Raw genomic sequence first — 24,683 nt, forward strand, 5'->3', positions numbered from 1 at the left:
CAGGTACGCCGTCCTCCCTCTTCTCTTCCTCACCCCCTCTCTGTCACCTCGTCGGGAGGCCGACAGGCGGCTCACAGCCCCTGCCGCGGCCTCCCACCACCCCATGTGCCCATCGGGGGCCTGACAGTTGGCCTACGGGCCCCCTGTCGTTCCCTTCTCCCTCTGGGATTCGCCGGAGTGTCGGTAGGGGACCTATGGCCCCTGCGACACCCCCCTTTTTGCTGCCACCTTCGTGTTGTCGGCAGGGGCCCCGCCCCTGCCGTCTCGTGGCCATTGGCAGGGGTTGGCCCCCTGCCACTTCGTGGCCGTCGGCAGGGGCTGCCCCCCCCCCCCCCCCCCCCTGCCGTCCTGTGCTGTCGGCAGGGGCTCAGCCCCTGCCACTTCGTGGGCCGTTGGCAGGGGCTGGCCCCCCTGCCGTCCTGTGCTGTCGGCAGGGGCTCAACCCCTGCCACTTCGTGCTGTCGGCAGGGGCTGGCCCCCCTGCCGTCCTGTGCTTTCGGCAGGGGCTGGCCCCCTGCCATCTCGATGCTGTCGGCAGGGGCTCAGCCCCTGCCACTTCGTTACTGTCGGCGGCGGCTCAGCCCCTGCCACTTCGTGGCCGTCGGCAGGGGCTGGCCCCCCTGCCGTCTCGTGCTGTCAGCAGGGGCTGCCCCCCTGCCACTTGGTGGTTTTCGGCAGGGGCTGAGCCCCTGCTGCTTCGTTGCTGTCGGTAGGGGCTGGCCCCCTGCCGCCACGCTGTTTTCGACAGGGGCTCATCCCCTGTCGCCCCGCTATTGTCGGCAGGCAGGGGCTTGTCCCCTGTCGCTTGTCTGTTTTCTGCCAGTAGGGTCACACCCCTGCTGCCTCTCTCTTTTCCGATCGACAGGCCGATTTTCTATTTCTCCGTATGATAAATAGAGTAGCGCTGAATTCTCACACTTTTGCAGACTTCGCATCGAACCCCGCTCTGGCTTCGCGGCCTGAGCCTTGTATCATCTACACGCGTAGACGCACGCAACTGCACGACATCCCGAGGTAGGAGAAAGTCGCACGAAGGGTTTGTATGAATGAAATAAAATTATAAGGATTCTGTGATAGAATAGTTTATTTGGCATGCATTCTCACTCGTAGAATTTCTTAATTGGTGATTGTCTGTGTTGTGTTTCTGCATCCGTATTCTTTTGAAATTACATGCTTATTGTGAGCTCTACGAGTAGATTCATTGCTAGAAAGACCTTATTACTGTATTTTTGCCTTGCTCACTGTTATAAGTTACTATAGATGCCTTATTGGTTATTGCCTGATGAATCTTGTATGAGACTTCTTGTTTCTTAGTATTCGAGCATGCCAAGTATAATAAAGACTTTTATAAAACTTTGTGATGGGTTATCTATCGAGAAACCCACAAATTTACTTTCGTAATTAGACCTGAAGACAAGTATGATACAAATAGTACGGGAGGTCATTGAGTACCTCGAAGTGATCAAGCAACTCCTTATTGATATCAATGAGATAATACCAGCCTCCACAGGCCCATTTGCTCATAGAGTAATACATGTCATGTATGAACCAAAACAATCATAAAACATTATGTTGCCCTCTCATCGTAGTTGTACCTTTAGGAAGGTATGATCGTACTTTTGGATAAGTACGTCCCATGTGGGTTACGATGGTTGGATGATGAGGTTGTAGCAACCTCGATGCGTGCATTTAGCACAATGCTGAGATCACATAAATGGTGACCATTCGCCTTCACAGGCAAGATGCTCGAGTGGGTCTAATAGACCAGAGCATGTAGGATGGGGCGGCGGTTAAGAAACCCCCGTCGTACCCATTCGATCTTCACGGTTCATCAAGGGAGAGGATGGATGATACAAAAACTTCGATGGACAGGTTGTTAACAACCACCCCACGAGCAAAAGACTCGGCTTCCCAGTTATCGGAGTTAGGGGAATTGGGATTACCATAAATTATCCTAGGTGGTAACTCCCAGGTACTTCTGCAGAAGTTGGATGCATTCATGGGCCACGAATGCCTTTGGGGATTTACTCTCTTTGTCACTGACCGTCCCCTTAGGAGCGGACTCAGTCAGCCATTCGGGATAATGAAAACACCTGACATAATAAACCCCTGGATCGGTCTCGGCTGTTTCTACGTTTCGCGTCTGTGCGTACCCACATGCCAGTTAATATCAGAACTTAAAGAATATTTTCATGAATAGTTGTAGATGATTGAGATTTACACTGCTTGAAATGCTTCAACTAACAGCTCTTTGCACATATTACACTTGTTAGAATAGATTACAATTGTATTGATTGCTTAAATATCATAACTGCTTATCTCATGAATGTCTTGTTTTATTTTCATTCTACTTATCTGTTCGTGCACCTACTGGTTTGTTATGAAACTGACCCATTTCATGGGCAGGTGAGGAGTAAGACTTTACAGGCGGCCGATGGCGCGGTGTAATATGGATCAAGATTTATCTACTTTCTGCTGGCGGCTTGGCTCTGAGTCTTTTTGAGTTTTCTTTAGATTATTGAACTTTGGAACAAAATACTCATTTTGTAATAAACTGCAGATTTTTAATTTATTGCCTTATTTCCTCAATTTCTTTAAGTTGTTGTTCATGTGAATGATGGTTTTTCGGCTAACGTACCCAGGATTGTTGACTTGTGCTCCTTTCTAAATATCTTCCGTTGTCGTTTTTAAAAGTTAAAACTTTAAATTCTTTGAAAGGTTTTTTCGATAAGGTTTTCGAAATCACAAGTCAAAATTTTGGGGCGTATATTCATGTAGAGCTTTCATTTCTTCATTCATCGCTTCAATCCACTTCTTTGAGTTGGCAGCTTGATAAAAGGTGAGAGGTTCATCTTCTTTGGTTATGGTTGTCAAAAACAATTGAAAATCCAGTGAATTTTTTTTGTAGCCGACCCATTTGTCAAGTAGGTGTCGAGCCTGAGTAGACCTCCTGACGAGCAACATCTGTGAGGAAGTAGGAGGCATATTAAGGTCCGGACAGGGAGTAGAGACAGGTGAAAGTTCCTTCTTACGTCGAGTGTAGACGATGCTCTTATACCTTCCTGTTTCCAAGGGTTGACCATCAACCTCTTCTGATTGTGATGCATTTTCTGACTCCTCACATGCTTTATTCTGATTGCAGTCCGGAGGGCATTCAATATTAATGTGGGAGAAGAGTTCGGAGCTTAGCCATGGATAGTATACTTCAACATTGGATCCTGAGCCAGAGAAGTTAGTTGGTTGATTATCAAAGTTCATCTTATAAAAAATAACGTTTCTCGACACTTTGATGTGTTTACTCGAAGGATCATAACACCTGTACCCCTTATATTCATCCGCATACCCCACAAATCTACACTTCAAGGCTTTGTCTTGAAACTTATGCCTTAATGAGCTATCAATGCGGACATAACAAACAAATCCAAAAACACGTAATTCATTGTAATTCGGATGAATGCCAAAAAGTGTAAAGTATGGTGATCTGTTTTTCAACAGTGACATAGGCAGGCAATTTATTGCATGCACTGTAGAGTGAAAAGCTTTTGTCCATAAAGTAATAGGGAGATTAATATCATGCATCATGCTCATTGCACTCTCAACAATATGTCGATGCTTCCTTTCAACAATCCTATTTTGTTGAGGTGTGTGGACAAGACACTCTCTTCCTTATTTTATTATGCTGGAGAAATTCAATAAAATCACTAAAGGAGAACCCTCCCCCTCCATCACATTGAAAATGTAGAATGTTTTCAGAGAAATGGTTTTTGATAAAGGAATAAAACTTTCGAAATAATCCAAAGACTTCTGATTTATGCTTCATGAAGAATATCCAAGTGTAACGTGAATAGCTGTCAACAAAGATAAGGTAGTATCTACTTCCAGAACCAGAAGCGATTGAGGCAGGGCCCCAGACATCAGAACATATGGTCTCAAAAGGATTTGAAGCTCTTTTATTGATTGAATTGAAGGGTAAAACATAACTCTTCATAAATGACAACTCAAACATTTTATTTCATTTGTTTCTGAACCCAGACTAGACTTAGGAATCAAATTATTTGAGACAAGTTTTTCAATGAAATGACTACCACAATGACCCAATCGACTCTGCCAAAGGATTGGCTTATTACATTCAGAAATAACGAACACAAACTCAGATGAAACTAATGATGGATGCTGATAGAGCTTCGATGAACAAGTGGAATGAAATGTGAAGGGATCTTCTTGAAAAATGTACATATTGCCTCACCTTTTTCCCTCAGCGAATGTCTCCCTCGTGCGAAGATCCTTGACATAAACAGAAGAGAGAGTAAATTCAACTGAAGCATTAATATCATCAACAAGTTTTGAGACATAAACAATATTTTTCTGAATATTTGGTGCATGAAGAACATTTGAAAGTTGAAGGGAAGACTTAGACATGGGTATAACAATATTTTCAATGTGTGAGATGGAGTGGTGAGTCCCATCTTCTGTGACTATGCTATTTCTACCAACATAAGGAATAAGGTTTAGGAGTTTACCCGCATCACCTGAAACGTGGGTTGCTGCCCCTGAGTCAAAATACCAAGTGCCTTTATCATTTTGCTTCATATTTAGCCCTGCCAGTGCTGCCAATAGTAACTCCTTTACTTCTTCCCAAGCCTTTTAATTTTCTGTCTTTCTTGGCTTCTAATTGCAAAGATTTTCCTTTATTTTGGGGATTGAACCAACAATTTGCTTTAATATGTCCTCTTTTGTTACATAAAAAACAGGTAGGAATGGGCCTTTGACCTTGCTGATTGAAAGAAACATTGGGCGTTTGAAGTAGCCCACGACCCCCAAAACCAGGTCTTCCCTGTCCACTCCTGCCTCGAAAAGCAACACCTCCTCTTCCTTTGCCATAAGTCAACCTTGTAGCAAAAACCTCTTGAGTCCCAGATTGCACATGATTTTCTTCAGAAAACCCCTTCAGACTCATCTTATATTATAACAATTTTGCACGTAGATCTTTGAACTTAGGAAGCTCTGGGTGACACAATAAGGATGTTGTCAGAACATGATAATCTAGCCTCAGTCTGCTTAGAGTTTGTTGTACTTTATCTTTGTCATTAACCACATATCCCACGATAGCCAGCTGATCCGTGATACTCTTCATTCTATTTAAGTATTCCATGATCGATATGGAATCTTTCCTCAACATCTGAAATTCTCGCTTAGGAAACACAACTCTAGCCTCAGATATTTGCGAATATGTTTGAAGTAACTTATCCCACAATTCCCTGGCTGAACAATCATCAAGAATGGCTACAAGAACCTCTTGCGACAATGTAGAGGTGATGTATGCCACCAATGCTTGGTCTTCATCCATGCGATGTAATCTGGATTTCTGAGAAGCACAGTAGAAGATGCCCTTTTATCATCTTCCTTTTCCTGCGAGATAAACTCTAGAGGGGTTGGAATTGACCTATCCAGATGTCCAGAGAGATCTTGACTCTTTATAAAAGGGACGATCTGTCTTTTCCAAGACAAGAAATTGCTATTGTTTAACTTCTCAGAGACGAGTTGACTAAGAAAATTAGAAGAGGCGTTTGTGAGAATGAGGAATCCATTGAGGGTAACACATGAGATTGGTGATAAAGGAAAAGGAGAATTTCTAGACCAGATTCAGTCAATTGATAAAAGAATCAACCACTTTTAATATTTTGCTTTTTTTTTTTTTGCAAAAGTTTAACCAGGAAAATTATATCCTGTCGTGGTCAGCGAACATAAGAGGTCTGATGCTGTCAACACTGAATCAGTTTCAGATTGATAAAAAATCCCTTGTTGAATTAATATAACTAGTCTTCAACAAATCCTGTAATCTCGAATAGCAAGAATGATATAAGATAACACAGAAAGATTTCAAGTAAACCAGATTGGCAGCAGATCGATGATCCCTTTAAAGGAGCAAAGATTGCTGGCAACAAAAGAAGAAGATAGCAGTCCATATTTCGACGTGGAGAGAGACGTTCCTGATTTTAGAGAAAATAGTTTCAGAAATCGGCGATTAAAGAAACAGGAATACGCTGATTAACGAACACAAAATTTTTTTCTAGGTTGAAACACATATTTAAAGACGTCGCTGATATAAATTCAGAAGAGACACATGTATAAGTTTAGAAAAGAACACAAATTTAAAAGGACGCTGATTTAAGAAGACACTGAGATGCTGATTTAAAGAAAAAAGGGGAACGAATGCAGATTGATTGGAGGTCTGGGTTTGAGAAAAAAAGAACGCAGATTGATTCTGGGTTTAGAAAAAGAACGTAGATTGATTCTGGGTTTAGAAAAAGAATTCATATTGAAGAAGACACAATTTTGGGTTTAGAGAAGGATTTAGAGAAGACGCAGATTAGATATATTGAACTGACAGAATTCTCGGCTTGGAACTTAAGATCTCCTTGGATAGTCCTTTTGGAGAAGCAATCCCAGGCCCAACTTTCTACTGCTCTGATACCATGTTAAGAGGTGAACTCCAAGTTTACTTGCGCAAGGAGGAAAAAGAGTGAAAGAGAAAGAGAGCTGTAGAAGGTCACAGTTGAATCTAGCATGCATGACTAATCTATTCAAGGCATACATATATAAAAGATTACAAAGATTAGGGTACAAAAATACCCTTTAATGAATATTTAAAATTACAATATAACACAACCCTTATATGGATGCGGGTCTGGATTGGATCCAAATCCATAAACGATTCTTTTCAACATATGACAGATCAATGGTTCCATGTAAGTATTCCTCTCTGACAAAGTGACTATGTCACATGGGTGCGGGTGCGACACGGGTGCGGCGCAATTTCAAAAATTTTGGACACGGGGACTCGGCTATATATATATTAAAAATAAAATAAAATATATATATATATAAGACTCGGTCAAAGTTGTGCCCATTAGGGGACAGGTGATGAGTTGTGAAGGCATTCTGTACACTTTCTTCATACAGGAATAATTCACTTTTGGGCACTTTCTTCATACACTGTAATAATTTACTTTCTTCATACAGGAAAAAACCACAAAAACTTGAGTTGTGCCCATTCTGTACTTAAAACTTGAAAGTGTACAGGTTTTTTAGTTGTGATGGGTTTTTTTCCTTACAGCTGTAGCCCAGAAAATTTTAAAAAAAAAAATTCAAAAATTTTTTTTTTCCAAAAAATGGACCAAAATGACCCTGGGTGCGTTGACCGCACCCAGGGTCGGGTTGACCGAGTCCGAGCCGCACCCGTGTTCGCACCCGTGTCGGTGCGTGTCGACGCGGGTGCGGCGACCTTGGAGCCGAGTCCGTGTGACATAGCATAGTGACAGTTCATCTCAATGTGTTTGGTGCGCTCACGGAATGTCCGGTTGCTTGCAATGTAGATCGCACCTTTGTTGTCACAACACATCTTTGAAGCTTGTGTTGCTTCAGCTTCCATATCCGATAGCAATCGTCTGAGCCAAACAACCTCCATAGTGGTGGTTGCCATAGCTCTGTATTCATCTTCGGTGGAGGAAAAAGAGACCTTCTGCTGCTTCTTGCATTAAAGTTTCACTTAAGAACACAAAAACCAGTAATTGAGTGCCTATTATTGGGATCACCTCCCCAGTCAGCATCAATATTTGCAATTAAATTTAATGAAGATAAAGTAAACAAGAAGAGTTCTCGTGAAAGAGAGAATTTTAAGTATCTAATAACACGCAAAACTGCTTCCATATGCACAGAGGCGAGAGCATGCTGAAACTGATTAGTTGTATAAACAACATGAGCTATATCTGTCCTAGTAATGGAAAGATAAGAAAGAGCTCCAATAAGCTGTTTGTAAGGAGTATGATCATCAAGAAGTTTTCTATCATCAATTTTCATTTTAACGTTGACAACTTCTGAAGTATCCACTTTCTTATCATCTGTAATTTCAGACCTGAAAACAATATCAAGAGCAAATTTAGATTGAGATATCAAATACCCACGAGTGGAATAAGCAACTTCAATGCCTAAAAAATATCTTAATAAACCTAAGTCAGTCATATCTTAATAAACCCAATTTGGTGGATTCAAATTTCGGCCTTAGACCATTTACAAATTAATAGAAATGTTCTTTTGGCGAAGCTCGATATCTTCGGCATAATGCCATTTGGGCTCAAGAAGAGCCAACTCTTACCAAAGTTCGTACAACTCATTGTAATATTCTCGAATAGTTTTATCTTTTTGAGTCAATGTTCGAATTTTGTCTTGTAAATTAATCTTTAAGGGAATACATCTTTTTAAGGTATTCCTAAGCCTTATCGGCTTGCTCAAACTTAGCTAGAATAAAGCATTTTTTAATGTCTACGCTATTGATTAGCCATGACATAATTTTTGCATGCTCTATCCTCCACTCTTTTTATAAGTGGCTAACGCCTTACTCTTCTCTTCTTCTGTTGGAGGGACCTCTTTATCACCCTCTTTCTTGGTAAGAGATAGTTTAGGTTCCGAATCAGAACCATCCATTATACTCCATAAACCTTTTCCCCAAATGTGGTGCTTCATAATCGAAGCTCACATTACATAGTTAGTATCATTTAGCTTCATGGGTATGATGGTGATCTTATCATTGTCATCCATCTTTTACAAGGGTAAGAGAGGAATAGATAGGAGGAGAGAGAGAAAAGAAAGAGAAAAAAGAGTAGATAAGGGAGTAAGAGAGATGATACAAAACCAATTTTTGTAGCGCAAGTCATTTCTTTAAACAAATCCTCTTGAGCCAAGAACAAGGTGATGAAATACCTTTTATAAATGAGGCATAAAAATTGAGTCGGAAGCACTTCAAGATCTAAGGTTTTTGTAGCTTTGATACCATGTAATGAAATGGTGGTCTTCCACAAATGCACGAACAACTCACAAACACAAGTGTCTATTGGAGACACTACAAGCATGACCCTTGAAAGGGTATAAGTGGAAGAACACTTGAAAAATAAACAATATTTAATTCATGCACAAAATGCTTAAGAAGCATTGTTAATTTACATTGAAGGGGTTCACCCCTATATATACAAAATAGTGGAAGAGAGAGGAGAGCTCTCCAAAAGAGTCGTTGGACTCTAGTCCAACGGCTCTTATTATAGCCGTTGGACTAGAGTCCAACGGCAATAGCTCAGTCAAGTTCCAACAGGAACTTGACTGGATGAATTATCTAGTTCCTATTGAACTAGATGCTAAAAGGAAAATAAAGGAAAAAATAAAAAATAATAAAAGGAAAAATATACATAATAATAATATTATTATATATATATGTATTAAAGTTTACATTTTAACAGGGAGCAGTCAAACTATATATATATACATAGGTATAAATGTATGTACATTTTAACAATGCTTTTCATGGTGATTTAAAGATTCATTCCTTTAAGAATATTGGCTGAGACCTCTTACTAAAATAGTGGAGTTTTCGGTAGTAGTAGTAGTGGAATTTTTTATCTCTCGAACGAAAAGAAAAAGTGGAGAAAATGAACCTACCTTCTTTTTCTTCCTGGTGCAGGCAGGAGCAGATATTAATCCATACAAGTCAGGAAGGGAAAGCACAGTTTGGGGCGTAACTCTTATGATTGGTTATCTTGGGTATCATTTTTACTTGTGTTATTTGTCTGAACAACTTTGTCCTATTTGATGAATGATCTAATTACTTATTTTGGTTCTATAATTTTTACTTTAAAAAGCCTTAATGCATGCTTACATTAGTCTGTGGTCATTAAAAACCTTGTGCAAAAGTTACTGCTTTGTATTTTTTGTTGGTTGTGAGAATGAAGAAGGGTTTTACTTTACTAGGGTTGTGCTTCTAATTTTCATGACATACTGATGATGAAAAACATCACATCATTACCTTTGGATTATTTAGTTGGTGATGAGATGGAATGGTGTGCATATGCTGATGTTTCTTATCTGTTAAAGTGTTTTCCTTCTGGATGCATGTTTGCAAGAAACTTGGATGCTAATCTTTTAAGGTCAATTATCGTCTGATAACCAGTTCATTGGTTGACAATGTTTAGGGTGAAAATAAATAAATAAATGCACCACACCCTCCCCCCCACCACATACACACACAGACACAAAACAAAGAGAGCGATAGACTTTCTGAAAAAATATCACTTGAACTAGTTGAAATTCTTTGAATTTGTTCTGAGTCTTCTGACATTTAAATTTGAAAGTGCTTGGGGCTGGATGCTTTCTGGCTGTAATCTTCTCCAAAACGTTTTCAAGCAAAGGTCTTCAATTTTCTAGAATAGTTTCATTCTGGCAGCAAGTAATACTAGGTTTATTACACTTGTTCTCAACCTAAGCAGTGTGGCACTGGCTCAGAGAATTTGGCCACCCACTAAAGAAGCTATATGAAAGTTGAACTGAAAGTTCTGTTAGAAGATCAAATCTGTATCTTGAGTATTTTTTGCTCTAACTAAAACGTTTGCTAAAAAAAATGCATGCAAACTTGGAGATACCTTGTAAATACATGCAAAAAATTGGAGATTACTGTGGATTCCCCCTACTTATCCACCTCCTCTATGCCGATGATGTTCTTGTATTTGGTGGATGTGAAGATTGTCTAATATGGTGCATGTGGCTAACTGTGTTGATGTTCCAACTCTTCAGTAGATAGGAAGGAGCTAATCTGTCGCTCTTTATGTTGATCCTTATGTTTAAATATCCTGCCATCCCATTCGAAGTTCATATCACTTGCGGGCTGGTCTTTTTATCTATCATTCCCAAAGAATGTCACGAGTCACATTAAGCATTCTATCAGCATTTTCCTTTGCAAGGTAGGCCTTCCCAATCTTTTCTCTAATTAGTGGAAGTTGCTATGCCCATGGAAGTAGGTTCTCGATATTAAACAAATGAGAAGCCTTAGCAAACAAAGCTCTCGTGGTCAAGTGCTGGTATGATCTTGCTTAATGGGGATTGTTGTATAGAATGCACTTAACATGATCAAATATGAGTTGAAAGAATGGTCAAAGCTATGGTTGGTATTGTCTAAATGAGAAGCTGTTTTTGTTTATGTAATTCGTGGGTTAAACACCAGGAATCCTTCCTGAAAGGCATTTCTGTTAAGAAAGTAACTGGGGGACATAAATCACTTTGGTAGTTTACTCTTGGGTAGATGTGCAGGTCTTCGTGTTCCAGTTTCCAACATGAGAGAGAGATGTGATAATGTTATTATAGTATATACATTGGTATTTGGTAGTTGCCATTATCTTATATGCTTCTCAGATCATGATTTCTATACTGTTTTGTTGATTTATTTTAACAAAACTGGTTTTTCAAATACATCACATTGAACTATCCTTCTTCTTTAACATGGAATCTTTCTTGTATGTTTCCATAGGTTCGATGGATTTACAAGCACATTCCAAGACAAACTTTTTAAGGGATATAATATGGAAATCTACAATCAAATATTCTATACAGCATTATGCTCATGTCTCCTTAGCTTAAGTGGTGAGTCCTTTGTTGCTACAGCTTGTTCTTTCATGGTAGGGTAGCTGATTTTCATTATCTGCAGCCTCATACTTCTACAATATTTTTCTTCCACCGTATGCATGCTTACCAGGTAGCTTTTATTCAGAACGCTTGTTGTTTATAAAACGTGAGCCTATTATATCACTTTCGAAGGACTAACAGGATATCAGGTTTGGTGGAACAAATATCTGAGAGATGTTCTAGATATCATACTTGTTCAGTTAAAATTCAAGCATTTGAAGAATTATTGAAAGTTAATATGTTTGGTCAGAGTGACCATAGTTGTCATACCAGCCAAGAATCACTTGGATCTGTCTATTTGATAGGTGTGGGTTGAAAATTGCTATGTTCCAATTACTAATTGCAATGCATATGGTAAGAAGGTGAACTTGTTATACCTATATCTCAGGTGGGAAATTTCTCGGGATGTTGTAGGTTTTTCTATAAATCTTGGGGAGATCTCAGCATTTAAAAAAATATAAAAAAGTACGAAGGATAGCAAAGAATAGGTTTTGCTAATATTCTTTTTTGCAAAAATGTAAAGAGAATGTTGAAACATTTTTTAAGAATTTTAATGTTTAAACTTGAATTTAGTGCAATTTGATATGCATAACCTTTTTTAGAAGAGAAGTGCTCCTTCAGTCCTCCATCTTACAGATTTTGCTGACTTCAGTTTTTCTGCTTCAGGGCTTATGGTTCAAGGACATCTACTGCCGGCCATAGATTTTGTTTATCGCCATAAAGACTGTTTCTTTGATGTTGCATTGCTTTCCACTGTAATATTTCGATACCTAAAACTGTAAATTTTTGCAGTTGCTCATTCATAGTTTTCAGACATGAAAATGCAGAGTTTCATGCCTAGTCCAGAATATAAATCCTAGGCAGATAACTATGGGCTGCATGTGTAGGTAGCAACACTTAGCCAGTTCTTCATTTCCTATACAATCCGCACTTTTGGGGCACTTACTTTTGCTACGATAATGACGACAAGACAGGTGAACAAAAGTTTGTTCAGTTGCATCTTATCTGCAGACAGCTTTTCTGTTCCTAAAATCCCCTCTGTTGAAATTGACTCAAACTTCAGTTGGCGAGCATCCTGTTATCATGTGTTTGGTTTGCGCATCCTCTGAGTTGGGAACAGATGATTGGTGCTGTAAGTATTACTTCTCCCTTTTCTAGGAAATGGTTGGAATGCCTCTTCAGTAATCAAATGAATCATAGTGACCATAGTTATGGCTTGAACAGGGTATTGTATTTGGATCTCTATATTTGAAAAGCTTTCTGAAAAGCCTACCTCGCAAGGCATTGCAGTCAGCTCAGTCCCGTGATTCATCAAATCTTATACTCGTTGCGGACATGGAACGGTTGAACGGGGATCAGAGTCACAAAGAAGTGTCTTTGGGAAGATAAACCTTGGAGAACAGATAGAGCAAAGGTACCAAGAGTTTTCAATCACAAGTTGAAAGCTATTCAGAAAAAATGAACTTAATTATAATGATGAATGGTTATCCATAATGTTTACATTGCCATGTATAATTTTTTTGTTCATCTTCCTAGCAGCAAAAGCAATGAAATCTACCTAGCAGTTGCTCACTTTCTTGCATCCAAACTTATCCTGATGGATTGTATTTTTTGGAAGGGATGTATACTTACTATGGTTGATTGCATCTACATTCAATCTGAGATCTCATAGGTGCAGGTTGTTCCGGCTCAAGCTGACACTGTAGATATGTTCAACATGATCGATTTGTTAGGGATCGACCTTGGACATCTTGGATACGGGCCGAGCGGTGCCATGTTGACCGCGGTCTGGTTTCCGTAGTATAAAACTCCTTGGTTGTCCCCTCCTTGCTCACCAAGAAAGTCTCTTTATGATAAGAGACGTGTACTCTGAGTATTGAACTTGTGATGTCTTTCAACTTGAATGCCTTGAGCTGTCCCACCTAGCCAGGTGTGTGGAGCCCTTGCGGGCAAGTATTTACAGCTGTTGATTAACACAAGGAAATGGTAAATGTGATCTTACATATGTAAAGGTGTAACGTTTGTCCTCAAAGCCTCGATCTTTTTATTAGTTTTTTTGACACACCTGACTTTGAATGTATGGCATTATAACACTGTTGGCTTGGAAAACAACAAAGAGTCAAATTTGAAAAAAATGGAAGTCAATAATGAACCGCTACCATCATTTTCTGTCTTGGCAGCAATGACCAATAAAACAAAGGTGTCAAATTTTATAGTATTGATAAAGAACCTAGTTTTTTTTATTTTGTAGATCTAGTCTCTCACATCATTAAGGAGCATTTGGCTGTAGACCCCAGGTAGTTGTCCATATGGTCTCAGGCTTGTGGATAATGAGCTTTCCTCTTATCTCAAGTTTGAATCCCCATGTGTGAGCACCTCTTTTTGCAAGGCGAAGCAAGAGGCTTCTTGGGGGTCGACAGAGGCTGCCTATATAATTTTATGCCACTGAGACTGCGATGGTAGGTGCAGCAAGCTAAGACCAGTGCTACCAGGTCTCCAATCCTGGACATGGTTTCTTCGTATAATAAGTGAAAAAAGAGCATTTGACTGTATCAGAAAGTTACTGTGGTAGGATATGCTAGAAAATTCCATTATGGAGTAGAATGCAGTTTTCCAGCTTATATGATTGATCACCCATATCATGTTCATGTAAATAGATTTTTGTATCACAATAGCTTGAACTTTTTGAGTTAATTTTCTTGTTAATCTTAATATTAAGCTTAGAATTAAGAATCATAAGGCAATGCCCCCTTTTTGAGCAAGAGTATCCGTGGTCACTTTGTGCTGTGTATGTTTATCTTTAGACTGGTTTGCACATTGTGAAGATTCTCTGCAATTATGCTTCTAATATATTATTATACACTTGGCAAAAGAAGACAGGAATTTGTACATTAAAGATCTAGTTTTCAATTTTTTATCATTTTGTATCTCAATAAGCACAAAATAATGCGGGCTTAATAGAGTTAAATACTGTTCCCATCATCTTCAACGTCGTCGTCATCGTCACAACCCTTGTAATTATTATGCATGTAATTACTGTGATGCATATTCTTTGTTATTTCTAACATAAAATTAAAGAACATGCATTGCCACAATGAACAAATGTCACCAAGTTTAGTGGCCTTGAAAGGATTAGGTGATTATCTATTGGCATGGAGGGAGGGTCGGGTGCAATGTGAATGCACACTTTTAGTGTGTCGCTGCATCTGAACACCCACCATCTTTGGGATATAGCCTGTCAGCTGTGGGGGCCAACAGCATACGGTGTGTGATGAGGTTCAGCAGCACACTTAAAGTGTGCAATCACATTGCACCCGATCTCAATTCATTGGGATGGTGCTAGCATACTGGTGAAGGATATTTATCTTCCTTCCCATTGGTTATGCATCAAATGCTATGAAATGCTCAATGAAGAGGGTGGTGGTCCTTGAATAATTTGGTCCATATGCTTATCTCAGATTGGTGGAGGGGTAATTTCTCAAAATTATTTGCAAGAACTAATCATAATTGGAAAATTGATGGGGTTTTCCATGAAGTGCTAACCTTAAATAAGTCTAAATAAATAATAAATGTTATTCCTCATAACACAAGATTATGAATAAATTGTAATTTAAATGATGCTTGCTAGAATTAAACGTTTGGTTATTGTGTAGGACATATGTGAGCATAATTTAGAATTTAAATAAATCTTATTTCTTATTTTGGATGAGGTTTGTTTTTCATTTAGTTTTGGTTTTCTTACCAAAATAAAACTAGCTAAGATAAATTTCTTACGTGAGACTTTTGACTATAAAAGAGGCTAGAAGGTTATTTTGTAAAATAGGAATTTGATTGTGGAATAAAAATCCCTTTCCTCTTTAGTGTAGAGTCTCTATTCTTGTGGATTCAAGGAACCGATCCACGAAAGTTGGCTTGAATTGCCGGCAGACCTACTGCTGTTGATTTTTAATCAATCATGTGCTAATCCTTATTAATGAAAAGGGACCACATCCAGCTTGATTAGCGGAAGAAAAAGTCACATAATCTAGTTAATTTCATATTGTCAAGGATGATCCATGTTCAACATCATTTTTAAACCATCAAAATTTTCTCATTCAGTAGGGACAATTAAGAGGTCAACATAGCCCACAAAGGCTTTGCATACCTGGCTAAGTGGGTCAGCTTAAGGTGTTCAATCTGAAGGATGTCAGGAGCTTGATACACATGGTGTCCATCCCTTGCTGCAAGGCGTGCCTGCGCATGCATACACACACACATACATACAGAGAGTCAAAATTTCAATCCTATTTCCACCCTTTTCACCTCTCATTGCACAAGAAACATAAGTTGGATGAAACAAGAGGAAAGCAAATCTTTTAACAGTTTAGCTCCCAGTAATGCATATTTTTGCAAAGCTGTGTCCCTTAAAAAGCATGCCCACATAATTAATTAGGGATCATGTGTTCAATTCAATCCACCCCCAACCCACACATAATTTACAAATCCATGTCTCTTTAAAAGCAATTATCTATATAACCAGGGGTGCCATGTGTTCAGATCCCCATGTTGCAGTATGCATATTAAAAAGAACATTTTTGTCCATGCCCAAAAATAAGCCAATATTTTTATCATCCATTATATCTGCCAACCTCCTAGTGCCAAGAATATGTCATGTCTCAAAAAGCATAAAAATTCAATTCACACCATTGTATTTGATAGTTAAGTTCTTCATTCTTATGATTCAAAGGGTCAGAGAGAGAGAGAGAGAGAGAGAGAGAGAGAGAGAGAGAGAGAGAGAGAGAAAATACCACATGAGACTAGAACATGCTTAGTTGAGAAATGCAGTCAACTTTAAGAATTGTACCTCTTGAGGCAACCTTTAAAATTTCATGTTCACATGGGTGAGAGACAACCTCCTTCTCTTTTCTATTGAAATGTGTAATTATTGTGGGGAACCAAAATGCTTGTAACCTCGAATACTTACCAAGAAATTTGTAGAACACGAGCTACATAGAGAGAAGCAAATGGGTTTCTAGAATAAAGTACTTAAAAAGATGTCGTACATCTTGAACACTTAAATTTAATTTAATATTGTGAATTTCAATTTTCAATTTGCATCACCATACATAAAAAGACAAATAGAAGAAGAAGAAGGTATTCTAATAGCCGCATAAAGGGTTACTCAATTTGTTGAAAGCTGAGCCACTGGTCTCACGTTTCAGATACAAGCAAAACATCCTCACCAACTATTTCACACACACACACACACACACATATATATATATATATAACATGGTGCATGATACAAGACCAGTCTTGATTTCTTAGAAGAACAGCAACTTAAACCATACAAAACATGCCCCTGGAACTTGGATTTCTCTTCTCTTTTTTATTTTATTTTAGTTTATTTTATTTTTATTTTTTTTGGAATAAGAGTCTCTTGGTTTTCAACAAAGCACCACTTTGAACAAATTTTTTTTTTTACGGACAGTATCAACATTAAGTAAAAACTCAGCATCCTCGTGAGCTTTTTAGATCAACTTTTCAACCGATATGTGCAAAAGGAAAAAGGTAGGAGAAGACAAACTTGTGAGTTAAATCAATCGACCAACCTCCAACGTGTCGGGCATGTTTCTTCAATAAAATAATGCTAAAAAATGTCATCTCCTTAGTGTTTGCCAGCTCCCATGTCTCATTTTGCGTTGCGGGCGTACGTATGCCTCTCTCTCTCTCTCTGTATATATATATATATATATATATTGTACATTGCCAGAAAACAAGGCGCCACACACATACAATGTACAAAGTTTTATTATTCAAAAAAATATGTTTTTACATAAGAATCATAATTTAAAGTGTTGATTGCTAGCAAATAGACTATACTGAATAAGTTTAGGGGTTAGATTGAGCAAATGAGCTTTATACACATCAATTTCAACTACAAGGTATATATATATATATATATATATATATATATATATATATATATATATATATATATATATATATATATATATATATATATATATATATATATATATATATATATATATATATATAGTGAGAAAGAGATGCAAACGTGCCGAATGAAACATGTTAAGCTTTTTCGTTATTTTCAAATTCTGAATATATAGATATAATCTACAAACTTGTACAGGGATTAACTCTTGGAGCATTCGATTCACACATGGCTGAGTTTTTATAAGGTTTGAAAAATCAACAGTCCAAAATCTTTGTAAATTTTCAATGATCCAAATGTCAAATTTTTCATGTAAAACACATAATCCAGCTATTGTTTCCTAGTGAATCAACCATGCCTTATGCCGTTTGCTAGCAAAAGTTGGGTGCCTACAACTAGCGTGTGGGGGCTTTCACGGTGGCTTTGCCAAATCTAAACCCTGCAGACATGTTCAGAATGGTTGATCTGCTAGGAAACAATACTTGAATAGTGTTTTTTTTATTACAAAAATAATTTTTAAGCATTTAATTTTTTGATTTTTTAACTGCTGATTTTCAATCATTATAAAAACCTACCTATGTATTTGAATTGGACAATCCAAGAGTCAGATTTGAAAAAAACATGAAACGTACCCTCCTCCAAAAGTGTCGTATGATGGCTGTAGATACCGGTTGATATAGGCCACTACGTACACCCTACTCTTTCTCTCTCTATAGAGGGTAAATATTGGCTACTAATGAGTAGAAATCACTTTTTCTTCAAAATATTTTGATTTTTTTGTAGATCAAATGTTACAGTACATGGTTTGTTTTTAGTAAAAAAATGATTTTGAATGATGTAATTATGACAAATAAGGGATCCAAAAATCTAAGGAATCAAAATATGTAAAGATTTCATTACTCAAAAGATCACATTTTTACATTAGAAAAGCAGGATCAAGGCTTGATCCTTGACAAACAAACCATGCTGAACACATCTGTGTGGTTAAATTGAGTCAAGACAACTTGCACTTATGATTTCTAGCTCATTAGTTATGTACCTTCATTAGTAGCATATAAGGGAGTAGCGGCCTAAGGCAGCCTACCCCGAGTGAAGGAGAGGAGGGGGGGTTTCCGAGTTTTTTTCTCAAATCTGATCACAACCACACAGATGAGTTCAGCATGATCTATTTGCTAGGAAATGACACTTGAATGATGTCTTTTTGATAAAAAAAAATATGATTGTTTAAGCCTTGAATATTTATAATATTTATAAAAAAATTATACTGTCGATTTTCAAACCTTGTAAAAACCTACCAGTATGAATCAAATGATGCAAGAGTCCATTCATATAAAATGAAACATGTAGAACACATTTGTATAGTCAGACTCGATAATAACATGCAAAAGAACCCTTCAAAATCGCCATAGGCAGCGCCGATGGGTGTAGACAACTATTTTTTACTCTCTCTCTCTCTCTCTCTATATATATATATATATATCACAAGCCATTTTAAGTATAGTTTGCGAGGCTCTCTTTTGTGGTGGGCCTGGTGATGGTGGTGGTGCTGCTGCTAAAGTTCGGCTGTGAGGGACTTGGCCTATTTCCCAACCACGTCTTGGCACGTTCATATTTCGAAACTGGTTGGAATATGGTTTGGTTTCAGACACCACAGAGAATTTTATTACATAAAATTTGCCTTGTTTTCTGGCCGAGATCACAACTTGGCCATGTCTCAATCCCTTTCTAGAATCAATTCAGAGAGAGAGAGAGAGAGAGTCTAATATGACTCGGTCTGTGAGCTCCACCTCTAAACCACATTCTGCTATCATCCTTTGGCACACGAAAAACCTACTAGGAAAAATTGGGCGTGTGAATGGATCGGACCTCATCTGATTTAACTTGGGCCAAAACCTACATTGTAAAGTTTGGAAAATGGGAAATTAGGCCCGTGAGGCATATGAACCAGGTAAGTACCACTAGGACAGCTGACATAGACTGCCCTGACCCGCTCTCTTTTTTATATGATTACCTAAAATGGGACCTAGTCTTTCTGGTTGAAAACGTAAACGGGCCATATCTTGACAATACGTAGGACCCAAATTAAAGGCCGCAGTCAGATCGACGTTACAAGGGGTCAGGTCCAGACCCGGTTTAGCTCAGATCCAACTCCAATCTAAAAAATTAGTAAGAGGACTAAAAAATGTTTGCTTAATTACATAAATGCAGAATGGATATGTTGTGGATTGCAATTGTTTGCATGGATTGGCAATAAACTTGCTAAGTCAAGTGTGGTTTAGGTTAGGAAAAACAAGAGAAATGATGGTATTATTGTGATTCTCAGTGGGGAGGCAAGGAAAGTATATTACAGTTAATATTATCATCAAGCATCTTACTTTACACTGTTTACAACTATTGTTGGCATTATTAATCACAATTATGGTGACCCCATGTTGGCCAGAACCAACTCAGTTTTGGTTGGGAGAGAGAGAGTGCATCGTACAAGGAAAAGTGTCTCCACCCCTTCACCGACAGGACAACCCCGTCCCGTAAAAATCGGGTTAAATGTTACTCCCCTCCGACTCGATCCAAGTGGAGGTGGGGCCCTCCTTGCACATGGCACCATGTGTTGCCTCTTCTCTAATTCTTCTTCTTCTTCTTCATTTCATGTTCGTATAAATAAAAAAGTACTACTCTACTACCACCGGTCCACCACTACTACAATTGTTGTACCACTTCCTTACCTTAGACTATTGGATTAAAGTAACCTTTTTGAATGTTTGAATTTCTCTCCATCTCTTTCAACAAAATGAAAAACAAAAAAGAAAAAGGTCTCCATGTCCACCAGCTCATGGAACAATATGAAGACCACACTTTGATGTATGACCACCCTTAAAAAAAAAAATGGAGTTTTTTTTTTTTTTTAAATTTCATGGTAACAAATTAAAATGGAGCTTTTATTTTTTCTTTTTAAATGAAATGGTAACAAATTAACATGGATTTGTACTTGTTACTGTAGTTATATATATCTTTCTTATTCTCTAAGTAAATAAAGTAAGTAATAAAAGGCCAAGTTTGTGTTCAATGGCTTCAAATATGGATACCATATCCTCTATGATCCTCCATACACGACTAAGCTAGGTGACATATAAACAAACAAATATGTAGGACCATGGATGCGCCAAACCTGGTCCAGGTCCATGTCTGCAATCCATGAATGCTTACTTGGATCTAGTATACATAGGCAGGCCTATACCATGTCTGCTGATCTTGCCAGAATGACCATGAAATCAATTATGTTGTTTCCTCTTCATTCAAGAATTACATGTTATACTTAAAAGGGGTTAGACCAAACTCTAGATGCACATTCAAGAAAGAAATATTGATGCTTGTGTGGCCAGCTAGGTGGTTGCAAGGGTGCTGAGATGAAGGCATGCCAGATAAAAACTCACTGGCGCACGGGTGTGTCCATAGCTTTCAGAGGTGGGCCACGTAAGGCACGGTGGTCGTGGTGCCCCACTCGAGGTTTTCCTTGCTTCGGCAAGGGTTCCTCATCAAAATATTGATACGCTAGGAAGTAGAGAGAAGAAGAACACTACCTTTTCCTTGGGGGGCTTTTGTTTCACCATAAATGGAGGGAAAGAGGCCCATTTTAAGGTGAAAGTGGGAATCTTTCCCTTTTCTGGTGAAACAAACACCTCAAGCGGAAAGTAGCGGGGGCCCCACCCATTTAAATGGGCAGAGGCACAAATGCCGTCGCGTCGCACCGAAAACGACTTTGACGGCATTTTTCCTCTTTCAAGGTAAAATGCCTTCTACCAACGGGAGGCTCAGCTAGTCTGACAGGAGCGGTTAGTGCTAGTCACCTTGTGTTGGGACGTTGCAAGTTCGATCCCAATGGTATATGATTGTATAACGGATAGGGGTCTGCCTAACCCCAGCTTTCTCTGTAGAAAAAGAAAAGGAAACAAAGGGTAAAATGCCTTCCACCCTACACGAATGCAACAAACGGGGCCTTTGAGGTTCATGAAATTTGAAAGAAAAAAAGTTACTTGAATTGAATCCACATGGAAGTGAGACTTCTTGAATCTACAAAAAGAATGAGAAAAGCAAGTTTATTCCCATACTCAAATCCATCTTGCAGAATAACCCTATGGCTTCTTTTATAGCCAAAAGTCCTACATAAGATAAGTAATTCATCTGAACTGTTTTTGTTTAGATAAGGGAACAATATCTTATCTTTTTTTTTGGGAAATTTTTGTTTATAAGCTGTATTTTTTTCATTATTCCAAAGACAGACCTCTCTTTTCTTCCTCATAAATGCCTGAGTTTCTCTGACAATTGTCAAATAGGGACTTACCTTACCATGATTTGCCATTACCTTCAGCCACTTAACTTTACTTATCTTTAAGTGATGAAAATGCCCTTTTAACCTTTTCCCCTTACAAAGAAGGCAGTCACTTGTTTTTAGTGAATAAGGAAAAGATACAGCAGTAAATTAACAAAAAATTAAATGTATCCCACCGTTTTGTCTGACATTTTGTGAAACCTTAGGTCTGTATTTGAGATTATTCAACAGTTGGCACTGAACATGGATTTTCAGATAAGAGGTGGTTTTGAATCAGGAAATTTACCCAAAATCTATTTTAATCTTATCTAAGGTAAACCAAAATTTGTCCAAATCCATACTAAATCAGCATGGGATCCTTCAATTCTATTGAACTTGTCCTGCATCAAATATGGACCAAGTTTGGGCTAGATGGGATTGGATTGCTGTGCAGCCAACTTTAACAAACAAACTGAACTCACTATGTTGGAGCTAGTCCCCCACTTTTAATCTCCAAATCCATACTGTTCTGACCAATCGATAGCCATATACAAAGATGGCACCCCTATGAACAGATACTCTATAGCATAAGATCAGGGCTCAAAAAAAATGGTTTAATGCTGACCATCCATAGACGTCAATTTCTCATGAATTCATGGGTATTTTGGTCATAACAAAATACGATGGCATCAAGCTATTTCAGTGTTAAACTAAGGGGTATCACTGAGCTTTTTTTGGACATAAAGAAAAATCCCCAGTTGATGGCAGACCAAACAAAGTTGAACGAAACGGACAGAACCGACTTGGGCCCCACAAAGCGTCGGTCTCGGTTAACCGACACCGTCGGATGCGGTTGAGATGAAGATCGAACAGTATTTTTCTTTTTTTATTTACTGCTCCACGGGTGCTCACCGCTACCACTTCTCTCTCATTACTTTCACCATATGACCTCTCTCTCTCTCTACAACTCCCCACCACCACCACACTCTCTCTCTACAACTCCCTACCACCTCTCTCTCTTTAACTCCCCACCACCTCCACACTCTCTCCCTACAACTCCCCACCCTTCTCTCTCTCTCTCTCTCTCTCTCTCTCTACAATTCCCCCCACTACTCTCTCTCTCTAAAAGATTTCTTCTCCGAGGATCCCGAGTGGTTACTTTTTACTCGCTCTGCTCCGCGAGAGAAAAGAGGGGTGGTTAGGTTTTTTTCTCTATTTTTTGCCCCCCTTCTTAGCCCTTAATATTCTTCTCGGGATTGGCACCAACTTGTGTTCTTTCACCTATAAATAACCCCAACCTTCCTAGTTAAAAACCTATCCGTTTTCTCTTCTTTCTCCTTCTCACTCCTTTGTGGTCACTCAAGCTATCGTTTTGGGTGTCATGAGCAAGGGTGGTTTATGGTTAGCTGATGTGCATAGTTTTTGTGGGGGTAGGTTTTAAGGTTGGTGATGGATGTTGGTATTTGCAGATGCCTCTTTTTGTACTTTTCCACAGCTTTCTTGAACTGCAGGTCAGGATGGTTCTTGATTGAGAATGCTTGCTCTTAGTTGCGGTTCAAAAAAGCTGTGGGAAGATACAGAGAGAGTCAGAGATAAGGATCCACGGACTCGTATCTCTCAACCACCTATCAGTTTGGATCAATCCTCAACGAAGTTGCTAAATTCTTGTACCAAGAAAAGAAAAAGGAAGCCCCCCCCCCTCTCTCTCTCTCGACAGTTTCATATGAGAATTCAGTTTTGATGAAATGGGTATCTGGATTTTCGTTTTCTCAGTTTGTATATTGATTCTTTCAAGAATTATTATATGGGATTTGGATCCATCCTTGGAAAGTAAAATTAGACGGTCTGCTCTTTTCTTTTTTTTTTGGTCTCGTAAAGTTACAATAATAATAACAATAATTGATTTATATTCATAAATGAAAGAACTGATCATTCTCTTCTTGTTTCATTCATTTCAGATGATGAAATTGTCAAAATGATGACGATGGTGGGAGACAACGAGATAGCTTTAAATCTTACAGCAGGTTGCAAGGATGAAAGTTTTTATACTTTATTCTCTGATTCTGAGGGGCCGTTGACTGTGATGTAGTTATTGCAGGAGGAGGAGGGGGGGGGGGGGGGGAGGGGACTGTGCTGCTCAAATCATTCACATTTTCAGAGAGAGTACCCTGCTAGCCCTGACTGCAGGGAATCCCTGGATTCTGTTTGTACTTGTTGGGTATGTCTACATTGACCTGATATTAAGCACTCATCTTAGGAAAAGGAAAAAGAAAAAAAGAAGAAAAAGAGCATCAGTTCTGAAGATGGTGGGATGCATATTTGAAGCATTATATTCTGTTTGTCACCCAAGGGGTTGTCCCAAAGAAGGCAAAACATTACTTGGGCCTCTGTCTTTTCATGTAGTTTTGGAAACTCTTGAAAGGATACAAGCATTTACAGTTGGAAAGTGTTGTGATAAGCCAGAAATGGCCAATAGTGATTCATACTTCTTTTTTTCCTTTTTGGAAGAAAATGTATCCTTTTTTTTTTCACAAATGAAGAAACTTATCAAGAGAAAGGTAACAGCAAAAATACTTTGTATTTCTGGTTAATCGACCAGCTCTAACACAGATCCGAGAACATGCATTCTAAGAAGATTTTAATAGGATCTTTCAATATCATCACGGCATGATAAAAAAATACTCTCAACTTCGTTCCGTCTTACATTGCAATGAAAGATAAACTTTGTTGGTGGAACATGTTCTCTTTTTAATCAAGTCCCACCAAAAACAAGGATTATATTACTAAATTATAAAGTTTGTTGATGGAACATGTTCTCTTTTTAATCAAATCCTACCCAAAACATTGATTATATTACTAAATTAGAAACTTCGTTGATGGAACATGTTCTTCTCTTTTTAAATGAGATCCTAGCCCAAACATCGATTATATTATTAA

The 24,683-nt window shown here is 38.5% G+C and overlaps 1 protein-coding gene across 4 annotated transcripts in view; it reads left to right on the forward strand.

Annotated features, from left to right (window-relative positions):
• LOC149835314 (UDP-galactose/UDP-glucose transporter 5B-like) overlaps positions 1-23,854 on the forward strand; it is a 54,242-nt gene extending 30,388 nt beyond the window's left edge. The window contains exons 6-12 of one of the 4 annotated variants that reach the window (XM_090008379.1): positions 9,512-9,591; positions 11,348-11,460; positions 12,169-12,257; positions 12,390-12,476; positions 12,566-12,634; positions 12,727-12,916; positions 23,705-23,854. In XM_090008379.1, coding sequence (XP_089864505.1) covers positions 9,512-9,591; positions 11,348-11,460; positions 12,169-12,257; positions 12,390-12,476; positions 12,566-12,634; positions 12,727-12,891 — 603 coding nt within the window. In that variant the 3' untranslated portion in view covers positions 12,892-12,916; positions 23,705-23,854. Of the gene's footprint in view, positions 1-9,511; positions 9,592-11,347; positions 11,461-12,168; positions 12,258-12,389; positions 12,477-12,565; positions 12,635-12,726; positions 13,669-23,704 lie in introns of those variants that run through there. The other 3 variants (XM_090008378.1, XM_090008377.1, XM_090008376.1) reach the window with 3 other exon arrangements.
• The last annotated feature ends 829 nt before the right edge of the window (positions 23,855-24,683 follow it).

The sequence above is a fragment of the Nuphar pumila genome, chromosome 6 (genome assembly GCF_984573655.1).
Source record: "Nuphar pumila chromosome 6, dmNupPumi1.hap1.1, whole genome shotgun sequence".
Taxonomy (NCBI): domain Eukaryota; kingdom Viridiplantae; phylum Streptophyta; class Magnoliopsida; order Nymphaeales; family Nymphaeaceae; genus Nuphar; species Nuphar pumila.